Source organism: Mastigoproctus giganteus, chromosome 5 (genome assembly GCF_048544385.1).
Source record: "Mastigoproctus giganteus isolate SK-2022 chromosome 5, ASM4854438v1, whole genome shotgun sequence".
In the NCBI taxonomy this organism is placed as follows: domain Eukaryota; kingdom Metazoa; phylum Arthropoda; class Arachnida; order Uropygi; family Thelyphonidae; genus Mastigoproctus; species Mastigoproctus giganteus.
Window position 1 is genome coordinate 54,656,676 of NC_143579.1, and position 13,217 is coordinate 54,669,892.

The window sequence follows — 13,217 nt, forward strand, 5'->3', positions numbered from 1 at the left end:
TGAAGCTCATGGGGTAGAATTTTTCTCAGCATTGTCTGTGCTTGTTAACAGAAGACTGTTTCTACTGGAATGGACTACAATTAAATAGGAGTGTAAGAATGTTTGCTGATACTTTTGAGGCAGTGTTAGGTGGATCAGAAAACTGGTAGCCTGGGGGATACACAGACTAATTGATTAACAGTAGCTGTAGGCAGAGGTGAAAATGATTCTTGCACTGCTTCTATTAAAATATGCAGCAGCCTGGAAAGCAAGGGTACCGGGGATTTCAAGACCTGCTGTTGGTCATCATGGAACAAGGAAATACATGGTCCGTGGTAATATATACTTGCATATACTTCAGTGCTAGGAGCATAGTAAATAAATTTGATGAATTTGAAGTGCTGGCTAAGTCATCAAATGTAAAAATTGTGGGGATATCAGAGATGTGGTGTCACTCAGATATAAGTGATGCAAAATTTGAGTATGGGGAGTACAATATGTACAGAAAGGACAGATGGACAGGATTTGGTGGGGGGAGTGAGGTTATGCACTTAAGAAACACACAAAATTTAAAGCAGTGCATACAGTTTGACATTGGCGGCCAGTGCAATATTGAGTCATTTTGGTGTGATATAAGCATTGGGAAAACAGAATTGAGAGTATGAACGTGTTATAGGCCTAATGACTGCAATGAGTATAATGAACAACTGTACAGATATATAGAGTAGACCAGTATCTCAGAATGTCTTATAATAGGGAACTTTAACTTTCTAGATATTGATTGGAACTTGTTGATTGTAACAAGACTTTTGTGGATTTATTGGATGATTGTTTCCTAAACCAGCATGTTAGAGAGGCAAGAAGAGAAAGCAGTACTCTTGATTTGATCATCAGCAGTGATCACAATGTATTGATGTTGGATTTACTTAAAGATGTAACTACTGTCAAAGGCAAGGGAAAGGGCTTTTGCTTTTGTAAAGTTGAATACACTGGTCTCAGACAGTTTTTAAATTCTTTGCATTAGGACTAACAGTTGAAGTTACCAACAGTAAATTCTAAATGGGGAGCATTCAGGGTTGATATCACAGAAGTTACTAAGTTTTTGATACAAATTAAGAGATACAGTTCACGTCATAGACCTAAATTGTTGTCAGATAAACTAATGAGACTTGTGGCAGTGAAGAATAATGCATGGGATGCATATAAATTGTCATGCAACACAGAAACCTATGGTAAATATAAATTAATTTGTAATCAAGTCACAAAGGAAGTTAGGCAAGTGAAGGCAGGTTATGAGAAATCTTTGGTGAAGGATGTAAAGAAAACAGCAAAGACTTCTTTACTTATGTAAACGCTAGAAGGAAGAGAATGAATCATATTGGTCTGCTAGATATGAATGGATTAACTATTATGATCCTGCTCAGGCTGTAGACAAACTGAATGGGTATTTTGCACTTACATTCATACACGAGAATTTTTTTAGGGGATGGGATGCCAGTAGTGAGTAAAATTCTGGTAACTAAATGATTTTGTGGTAACTGAGGGGAAAGTGGAAGAGAAATTGTTGAAGCTAAATGTAAAATCAGCACTTGGGTGGATGGGATCTATCCAGTTATATTAAAGGAGGCAGCAAAAGAGGTATGCAAATCTTTAGATGTGATTATAAGAGCATTCCTGAATTCAGTGAAGGTCTCTATGAATTGTAGATGTGTGAATGTATCTTCAATTCATAAAGGGGGATCAAAAGGTGACGTGAGTAATTACAGATGTAATTAAGTTACTATTATTATAACTTTTTCAGGGAAAATAATGGAGTTACAAACAAGTAATGCAGAATCTTCTAGACACGAATGCAGTTATACTGGAATCACAGCAGGGATTTGTTAAGGAACGATCTTGTCTGACCAATCTGATTGAATGCTATGGCACAGAAACAAAGGAACTGGATGCAAAAAATAATTTTGATATAACATGCTTAGATTTAAGAAAAGCTTTTGATACTGCTGCACATAAAAGACTACTATACAAATTGGAGCAGTGTGTGGCATTACAGGCAAGTTACTGCTATGGATAAAGGGATAGTTGAGTGGGCAAAGCAGAAAAGAGTGATTATCAACTGCACTGCTCATCTTGGACTAATGTTAAAATACAGAGTCCTCCAAGGTTCAGTGCTGGGCCCATTGTTGTTTTCTGTATTTATTAACGATGCCGACAAATGCATATCAGGCCTTATATGTAAGTGTGTAAATGATACAAAGGTTGGCATGGTGGTTAATCACCGTAATCAGGTTGTGCTATTGTAACAAAACCTTGACAAATTAGGCAGATGGGCTGAGAAGTGGCACTCAAAGAATAGTATTGACAAATGCAAGGTACTTCATATGGGGAACACTAATGCCAGATTAACATACCAGCTGTGTGTTATCACACTCAGAGTAATGGGGAATGAAAAAGATGTAATCATGTAGTTCCGATATGAAGTTCTCCTAGTAGGGCAGACTGCCTGTTAGGTCAGTTCACGGCTTTTGTCATTGATATAAAGGAATTTTGCCAGCAGGGATAAGGAGGTTATTTGTTAGGCAATGGTTAGGCCACGTCTTGAGTACTGCATACAGGTCTGGAAGCCTCATTTTAGGAAGGATGTGGTGGAACAGGTGCAGAGAAGAGCAACTATATTGTTGATGGAAGGAAGAGGATGCTTTCTTCCTCTTGCCAGGAAAGCCTTCAGTTTTGCAAATTGTAGGATGTGGAGACTAGGCATCTATGAGGAGATCTGATTGACTTGTTTAAAGTCTTGAATGGATTGAGTAAGCTGAATGCTGGTGGAATCCTTCTTGGTCAGACTACACGTGGGGGCATAAATCCAAATTGAAGAAGGATGGTTGCCTTCAGCCAGAGGGTGGTTGATTTTTGGTATAAACTCCCTTCTGTTATTGTAAAGGCATCATTAGTTTGAATAAATTGAAGGAAGAACTAGATAAATTGTTAAATAAAATAAATTAATCAATTAATCAAGATAGAGAGGATACAAGAAAGAGCACCATATTTAGCAGTCACAGGCTTGAACCCTGGTCACTCAAAGCACATGTACATATGCACCTTCACACTGTAGCTGCCCACTCAGCTACGGTGGCAAGTGAAATGGGAAGTGTTCATTTTTAAAAAAAAAATTTATTTTATTTTATTTTTTTTTTTGTTGATGTTATATAAACTTGCATTCTTACATCATTTGCCACTAGTAATATCCAAAATAAAGACAACTGTAAACAAGATAAAAATTAAATGGGCTTGTAACAAAAGTTAACATCTTAACTATTGAGATCAGGACCAGATGTGTTCACCTGAGGTGGGATGAATATAGCTGAATACCCAAACATGGCATGGGGTAATAGGTAGATGAGCTTGACTCCAGCTTTTTGCGGGAGGGGTACACTGTATTTGCACATAGCATTAATACAGGTAGTTCCCGACTTTACGAGTTACTTCGTTCCTAGTGCGCACTTGTAAAGTGGGAATTTATTTCTCATAGACATAATGTTAATGGAATTAGTTAGCTAATTAGTTTGTTTAAACAATGATTGATTTATCCAAAGAAATAAAAACATAGCTTGTAAAATCATGCAAATTATAATAATAAAGAAATTATTTATGACTTAAAAATGATAAAGAATGTTTATTCTTCATTATCAACTAAATGCATACTCATTGATCACTTGTTGTTGGTTTGTTGGAAGCACAAGGACTCTCATCTTCTTCAGAAATGTGTCAAGAGGTATTTGTTTCCAAGATAGTCTTCTCTTTTCTTTATAAATTTCACAATAGCATGCATAAGCATTTTTTAAATATGTAGCAACTTAACTAGTACGCTCAAAATTTGAATCTGTGACTCTAAAATCTCAATTGCTTTTTCTGTGTGTTGAAAAGCTTCTTCAAGCCCCTTGAGAGTAAAGGAATGAACAGGAGTTTCAACTGTTAAATCTGCTTCTTCACATTTTGCATTTCAAAGAGGTCTTCATTGTGTGTGTTTAACCAAATCAGTGACATCAGTTGAAGAAATGTCAAGCTGCAATTGGTTAGCAATAGTAATGACCGCTTCTGTTTCATTTTGTATGATCTCTGCTGGTTCTTGAAATCTTCAGAACTATCAATAAACCGAGGACACAGTTTATTCCAAACACCCTTCATGCTTTTTTCCATAAATTTGTCCCAGGTTCGTTGTATTATTTTAATTGCATCTAAAATATGGAATTCTTTCCAAAATTCTTTAAGAGTTGTAACTCCCTCCTTATCCGTTGCATTAAATAGCATGTCAAATGTCTCCTGAAGTTAATGCACTTTAAATGTTGAAATAATGCTCTGGTCCATTGGCTACAAAAGTAGTGTTGTATTTGGTGGCAAAAAAATTATTTTAATATTAGAGTGGCGATGTTGCAAAAATGGTGAGTGGCGATGTTGCAGAAATGGTGAGTGGCCAGATGCATTATCTAAAACCAGAATCACCTGAAAAGGAATATTTTTATCTTCACAATATTGTTTTACTTCAGACACAAAGTGATGCAAAACAATCTTGGAATAAAGGAATGAAGAAAAAAATTCTGAAAATTTATTTATGTTTTTACTGGCGTTATTTGGAAAAAAGCGTACATTACCTAGAAATCGTCACGAAACCTGATGCACATGCATTGTACTTTTGCTGCACTGATGCAACAAGTACAACGCATGTGGCCAAGAAAACTCAATTGTACGCAACAAGTGCAGCGATGCAACAAGTTGCAGTGACGTGCTACTTTATACCATTATATCAGCATAATGATTAATATGCAAGATACTGTGCCAATATCGCAAGTGACTGTGCTCAGCTTTTGAAGGAATATCGTGAAAGAAAGAAAGGGAAGTTGGACAGAAATGTGAATCCAGAAGAAATTCAACAAGAGTGTTTCATTATGCCTGGGAGTTCTAAAACTGCACCCAAAAAAACTCGAGCTGAAATAATGAAGGAATATTGTGAACGGAAGAAAAGGAAATTAGAAATTCAAACTATTCCGAATCATAATGAAATTCAACCACAGAGTTCTACTATGCTTGATACTTGTCAACCACAGAGTTCTGCTATGCCTGATACTTATCAGGAATCTAAAACTCCAGCAGAACGAATGAAGGAATATCGTGCACAAAAAAAAAGCAAAATTAGAAATGGCTAATAATGAGATTCCTGATTACATCCCTATAGTATCTACATGAGCTGACAGTGAGTTTGAAAAACTAGTGTACAAACACTAATTGGGTTTAGTTGTAATGTTTGTGATCATTTATGGTTTTAATTATATTTGAAACCATTTCCAACGACTTCATATGAATTACTTCAAAATGAATTTCCTTTACAAGAAGTGGGTACTTTCATGACGTGTAATACACGTCATACTTCATTAAAAAAGAGATGGATACCAACGATGGCCACATCAAATGGATTTATATATCCAACGTATCCTACTCATTTGCCTTCACTGGATGTTGTAATTGAGCATTTGATATCACCACGATTACTCTTTATACAAATTCGTTGTGTATGTTACGAACATGGACAATATGGGATCATTGGACAAGTAATAAATATACCAGTTAACGTAAATATGATGGTTTGTCAATTACCTAGACAATTAGATGACGATTATGCCATTAATGTACATATAAAACGAAGACTCATGCATAAATCATCATATCTACAAGGATGTGTGCAGAAGAAAATATGGTTACAGTATTTGATAAATTTACCTTTTTATAAATTCTATGGCATAAAAGTGAGTGACGATTTCTTGGGGACAAGTGATGATAGTGAACAGGAACATTCATCAGATGAAATTGCGGAACCTATCAACAATGATGATGAACTATTGTTAATTCAACAACAAACATTATTATGGTCTGAAGATAAATCATTTCCATCAAGTTTCATATTTGATATATTGATATACATGCAGAAGAATTTTCTTTTCCAGCTATATATTTGAGACATGCATGAAATTTTAAAAATGGATTGAAAATTACTCCCTTTATGATGGCATTGAATGAAATTCATAGATCTGATCATTCTGGAGTAACTCCCCAACATTTGCTATATATGGCAATGAAAATTATGCAAATGTGTACTGCAGAAAATTTGCAAATTGCATTTAAATCAGTAAGAATAACAGCTAACATTATTCGTTCTATATTGGAATCGAAAGAATTTATAAACAAGTCATTAGAGATTGCTCCAGAATTATAGCATTCACTACAATTTCATGAATTAGTACAAGTTGTTCGACAGTCTGATAGTACATTTTCTAAAATTCTTACAAAAATAGGCAATGGCATAAGGAGTCAATCTATACCTATAAAATTGAGATTTATTACCAAAGAAGATGCTACTAATTTATGTCCACAAGAGATGCGACTATTTTTAAGAAATAGTGATGTAAATGCCGATAATACAAATGCTTTAGTTGCAGATGAAACCCATGAAGTGACACAATTGATATCATGGATACCATGGCTATCATTCTGAAGAACGATTAGCAAGTATCCAAAATAAAATTCATAAAATGTCAGTGACTGAAACTGCAGAACTTCCATACATTCTACCATTATTGAAACGAAATCCGCACATGATTACTACAAATATAGATGTGGTCGATGGATTGGCAAATGGTGCAATCGGTACTTTAGTATATTTCGAATTTGAGTACGACAAAACAGTTAAATGAGTATGGATGAAATTTCCTGAGTCAAAAATAGGACATAACCTTCAATCTCGTTATAAACAATATGCGAAAGATAAACATTTACGTAGTCAATCCATCCTATTATAAAACAATCAACTACAATTCCATTCAAGAACAATAGGAAATTAACATGCAGACGTACACAATTTCCTTTAGTGTGTGTCCTGAGCTGGATATCATCATTTTTCTCTTTCTTGGTGATTCCCTTCCACTTCTCTCTCTTTCTTCCTCCCTCCCTCCCTCCCTCCCTCCCTCTCTCTCTCTCTCTCTCTCTCTCTCTCTCTCTCTCTCTCTCTCTCTCTCTCTCTCGGGGTAATTCAGAAATATATATATATATATATATTTTTTTTTTTGGTTGGTGCAGCATAAGCCTCAGGCTTCCTTGCACCATATGGCTAATAATAATATGACCATATTTTTGTATGAGTAGTACAATTAAATTTTTCTTTAGTTTTACAGGAAATGTAAAGCTGAAAGGAATAATCATTGTAGGTGGAGAAGATAAATCTCATCCCTCAAGAATGAGACTGTAAGTTTTATGGTTTTAGTAAACAGTCAGTTATTATTATGATAATTTTTGAAACCTAAGTTTTTTCAAGAAGTCGCTGATCAATTTGCCTAATCAGATAAATTATTACAAGTATTAGTCAAATGAAAGCAAGTCAACAACTTGTATGCATACAATAACAAACAATGTATTGCATACTCAACTGTCAAAGGCATTAATTTTCTTAGTTATAGTTTTTGTATAATATGTGCGATCTGTGAAGAACAATTTTTTCTTTGACTTTAGCAGAACAGTGGAAAAAATGATTTGATGAAGTGTGTGTGTGTGTGTGTGTGTGTGTGTGTGTGTGTGTGTGTGTGTGTGTGTGTGTGTGTGTGTGTGTGTGTGTGTGTGCTCTGTCCTAAAAGATGGCAAGTTGGACAAGTCACTTGCATTGCATCATTACACCAGACAAAATTTGAAGAGTATGCTTTGGTAAAGAACACTCACTACATTTCTCTTGATGAGTTAGTATTAATATTAATAAAGGTAAATTAGACAAGAAAACCTGGTTTATTTAGCATAAGCCTTAAAAAAAGTTGCCATTTTTCCAGGTATCTGTCTAAAATTTATCTTCTTTAAATTTACTTGTAAAATAATAAGAGAAGTTATTATATTATAGTACGTAGTACCGTAGCCGAGTGGTCAGGAGCGGGAGTGCAGTGGCACACGCTCTTTGAGTAGACCAGGGTTCAAGCCCCTGACTGCTAAATACGGTCGATCTGCCAACCCACACTGGACCAGTGTGGCAGATAATGGTCCATTTCTCTCAGCATGAATTGTTGAGGAGTGGGTTGATAATGGCTGCAATTTACTTTTTTTTTTTTTAGTACGTAGAACACTTCATATATCTTCATATATCGCAAATCTATGGAGGTCTTCAATACAGACCAATCATTAGGATGTAGATAATTTTTTAATTTATCGTGAACTTTCTAACCTGGGAAAGGTATTTTTGTTTATTAGTATACTCAGAGGGAGTGTTCTACATACTATATTGAGGTAAACTTCTCTTATTATTTTACAAATATTGATATCAACGTAGAATGTATTGAGCATTACAGCTCTGGTTCATACTATCCTTAAATTTACATACACTCTCTAGTTTATGTGGTTAATTGTTCCAGTAGTTAATGACCTTTTGGCTAAAAAAATTTTTCTTACATCAGTGATCCTTACTTAATTTAAGGAAGAATAGAATTATATCAGTATGAATTGTAGTATTTGTTCCTCCAGTTTGTAATTTGGAAGCTTTAGCTGTAAAAAAAATATTCTTTACAACACAAGTTTTATTAATTCTGCTTAAAATGAATAAAGACCAACATTAACAATCATAAAATATAAATATGAAATTATTAGGCACTTTGATTTTAGAATTGATAAAATAATTCAGCACATGTATTTCTGCCTTGGAATTAAGCTTTCAGACTTTTTTTTTTTTTTTTTTTGACTTAGTATTTTGTTTGGAAGTTAACCATAATATATATTTTATGAAATAAATAAAATGATAAATAAAAACAATTTTATGTAATAAATGAAATTATTAGTATCTGGCTTACTGAATGAAAAGATTCTCTTTCATCAACCTGTGTGCTATTCATATAAATAATTACAACAATGATTGCAGTGAAAGAACAAACCTTCCACAGTTCTCACATGTTTGTAGGTAATTATTCTTGGAAAGGCTTAAAATGGTCTTCCTGTGGATGAGACTATGCTTAATTTAAAAATTTGGACATTTAGAATGATTAGAGCAGAGTGTGACTGGTGTTTCTTTGAGAAAGAACAGCATGGACAATATTTTTTTTAAAATCCATTAGGTTTTATGTTATTACTTGTGGAAAATGGATTAAACTAATAATGCCACTTCTAGGAAACAGATTAAACTAAAAAGGTCATTTGTATCAAATGACAAATCGTAGCATCAGTCTGCTAAACTCCATGTACTTTTTCTGACAGAATCTCAGTTATCAGTTGATTCAATCACTGCTCATCTCAGTTGTCCAAATTATTTTCTGTATGATTCCTTTCACCTAAAAGGTGGTACTTGTGCATATATCCATTCTGATATTCCTTGTCAGAGACTTCTTAATTTGGAATCTCCTCTTTTCAATCTTCTCTGGCTTAAAATTTCTCTACTTCATTCTGTCAGATTCATCTGTTGCCTCTATCATTCTCCCAACTCCACTTGGAACTCTCAGAACTCTGGAACTCTGACTTCCTAACTTTGAAACTTGGCTTTCTCCACTCTAACTTTCCTAAAATGAATGTTGTAATGTTTACAACTCCAGCTGGCTTCCATTTTCTAGTCACACAGACCCAGCTGGTTGAGATGCTGAGGCTTTTGCAATTACTAATGACCTCGCACAGATTGTTCATTTACCTACCAGAATGCCAGACAATCCTAACCACACAGCCAACATGCTTGATGTTTTTCTCAAAAACAACCCTTCTAAGTACACGGTCGAAGTGAGTGGTCCTCTAGGCACCTCAGATCTTGGTGATTGTCTCTTCTCCAATGACACCTTTCTCTCATAGCCATTCTCAACCTTGTGTTGTTTGGCATTACACGAATGTAAAATGGAATGGTCTGTGAAATTTCTTTCCTTCTTTTCCTTGGTTGGATTACTATTTCAAATCTTCTGATGTCAAAGTTTGCTCAGATCGTGTCAGTGAAATTATTCTTGTAGGGATGGAATCCTTTATTCCACACTTCACCTTAAAATCTTATCCTTTATGTAAACCTTGGTTTTCCAATAAATGTGTTAAGACTGTTCAAGAGAAGAATGTTGCATGTCATAATTGGCTTGTTTCCAAATCTTCAGTTTCATTTTCTGCCTACACCAGAGCTCACTACAATTGTAAAGCAGTTATTAATCAGTCCAAACTAGATTTTGAACAGGCTAAGAGTAAAAAACTTCCTTCTTGCCCATTAAACTTGCTCAGCTTAATGATAACTGAGCATTCTGGTGTCTTGCCAAAGCTATTGGCTGCAAACTTTTGCCCATCTCCACTTCCATCTCTGTCAAAACCAGATGGTTCTATTGCCACTTCAGCCAAGGACCTGCTAGCATCCTATTTTTCTTCCAACTCGTATTAATGATCTTGGTAAAACACCTTCCACCATTCCCAGCATGCTCCATTCAATGCCTCCTGTGGTCTTCTGTCAAAAGGATATCAGAAGGATTTTAACAAATCTTGATTCTAAGAAAGCTCCAGGTCCTGATGGTACTTTTACACTTGTTCTCAAAAGATGTGCTCCCAGACTCATTCCTGTTTTGTGTCACCTTTTTTCCATTTTCTTATTCCAAAGGTGTTTTTCCTTCTGCTTGGAAATTTGCACATATCCAGCTAGTTTTTAAAAAGGGTGACAAATCCCTCTCATCCAATTATCATCCCATTCTACTCTTTCTAAAGTAATGGAAAAATTAATTAACTGCTAACTCTTAAATTGTCTAGAAACCTGTCTGATCAATGATCACCAGAAAATGATCTTCCATTGACCGGAAATCCTATTCATAGTTTTGCTGATAATAGCACATTGCATTCCACTTCTCAAATATCCACTACCAATTTCTTAAATGCCGATCTCCAGGAAATTCTAGTGGAGCAAAGATAACTTAAGTTGATTTCAATCCTTCTAAAACCCAATCCTGTCTTATATCTCATCTCGCAAAAAGGATTCTTCCACTCCTATGCTTATGTTTGGTGACACTCCGATTTTTAGGTAAGGTGATATATCTTTATTGATGATTATCCTAACTTCTAATCTCTCTTGGCATAAGCACATTACAAATATTGCTTCCTCTGCATCTAAAAAACTTGGTTTTCTCTTTCGCTCTCAGCATTACTTTTCTTCCAAACAGCTGTTCACTCTGTACAAATCGCAAATCCATCTTACGATGGAATATTGTTCCCACATCTGGGGCGATGCCCCCAAAATCTCCCTCAGGCTACTAGATTCCATTCAGAAGAGAGCAGTTAGGTTAATTAATGCCTCATTTCTAACAGAGTCTCGCTACTCTCTGTCTCATAGACATTCTGTTTCTGCTGCATGCCTTTTCTATAGATACTTCCATGGGCACTGTGCTTCTGAATTGGATTCTGTAATTCCCATTCTCTCTTTAAGTCCAAATATGTGCTGCCACCAATCAACATCCTTTTACTGTCCAACTGCAAACTCAAAGAACCATCTTTCCTTCTTCATTTATTCATTAACTGTCGTTTTCTGGAACAACCTTCCTTCATACTTATTTCCCGAAAATTACGATCTACAGAAGTTCAAGTCTAATGTCAACAAATATCTTCTTTCATCTTCTCAACCTCCAACCCAAGCACGGTACTAAGTACTACAGTTTCTAATACCGCTCATGTTTGGGGTTTTCATAAAAAAAATCACCTCACCCACCCAGATTATCCAGTGCTTAACAGCATACTGACATTTGGTCAGTATGCTGTTAAGCACTGGATTCCTAAGGTCCAGATTATTAGTTTCACCAGTTGTGTGCAGTTTTATCAGCTGTGAAAATTCCACCAAAAAAAGAGTTAATCTCCTAAAAAAGAGTTAAGCTTAGTACATTTTGTATTTTATTATGCATTTTTCTTCTTTGTGTGATTATTAATAGAGTTTTCTTGAATTTCAGTAGACTAAACAAAGAAAATAATTTTCTTTGATGGTATGTTGAATATCAGTTGTGTGGACAGGCTTATTCAAAGAGTTCAGATCTAAAAAATCATCAGGGCTGAAATGACTCCTTTTGCCTGCTTCTATCAAACCATGGAAACTTTGAGGTTATGGTTCCAAACAGTAGGAACTTCATTTCTTATGCACACTTTATATACTTTGTTTTTTATTTCCTTTCACATTTTTTCCTATTTTAAAATAGACTCATATTATATATAATTATTTGTTTTGTCTATACTTGAAATAAATTCTTTGATATTTAAAAGTGAATTCTAAGTTAAGTAGCTGGTCATTTTTCATATGTCAGTACCTTTCACCAATACCAACTAAATATATACTTTTGTAATTAACTACAATGTTGATAAACATAAAAGAATGAAAAAAAAACAAAATGTTTCATATGCATGGCTATTTGACCCAACAGGTTTCTGAGTATATAAAACGAGTAACATGACACCAATTTTTGAAGATGATCTGTGGTTACCTTTTGCATTAATGTCAGTCCATAAAGAACTAGACCATCCCATCCAACACCCGTCTTGAGGTCCACTTGTGGTATCTTAAGGACATTTTTTTCAAGATTTTCTTCCATGTAATCCTGCTTATAATAGTGTCATTTTTTTATCAAATATCATGAGACTTGACAGTTGAGACATAACAGGCTCTCCACTTTCATAATTTTCATAGAAATGACTGCTTGTTTTTCACCCAGTCTTCGATTTACTTCAGCACTTGTAGCAACAAACTTTTGTACCATAGCACGGTCAGTTGTGAATGGCACATAGCTGCACTTTTAAAGTTGCATCATGACAGAATGTACTGATTTTGTAAGTGACTGTAGAACATTAGAACAGTAATGCAACCATTTTTTTAGCACTGGTTGCATCGTTGTGTAAAATTAAAACATGCTGAAAAAAATTTCTTAATAAAATGCTATTCAGATTTCAAATGCTAACTCCTTTTTCTGCATAAAAAGGAGTTTTTACACCTCTTCTGACAACCAAATAATTCCTTTTTGGCAGAATAACAATAACCCACCAAAAAACCAAGTAGTTCTTATTTTTCTATCTAAATGTACATCTTGACTTAAAATTGCAAATATTTTTGCAAGGTAGTAATAATAACACCACTTGCTTCACTTTCATCCCAAAGATAACAGTGGAGCAAGTGGTGCTGTCCGCCGATGGCTACCACAATTGAAAGGCAAGACCATCCAGCCCAACCAGCTGGAAGTACGTCCTGTGCA

At 35.0% G+C, this 13,217-nt stretch overlaps 1 protein-coding gene across 2 annotated transcripts in view; it reads left to right on the forward strand.

The window, feature by feature from the left end:
- The window catches only part of LOC150085403 (PITH domain-containing protein CG6153), an 80,926-nt gene that overhangs the window by 26,544 nt on the left and 41,165 nt on the right, over positions 1 to 13,217 (forward strand). Inside the window, exon 3 of one of the 2 annotated variants that reach the window (XM_090373204.1) lies at positions 7,192 to 7,269. In XM_090373204.1, coding sequence (XP_090229330.1) covers positions 7,192 to 7,269 — 78 coding nt within the window. The remainder of the gene's footprint in view (positions 1 to 7,191; positions 7,270 to 13,217) is intronic. The other variant, XM_090373205.1, reaches the window with a different exon arrangement.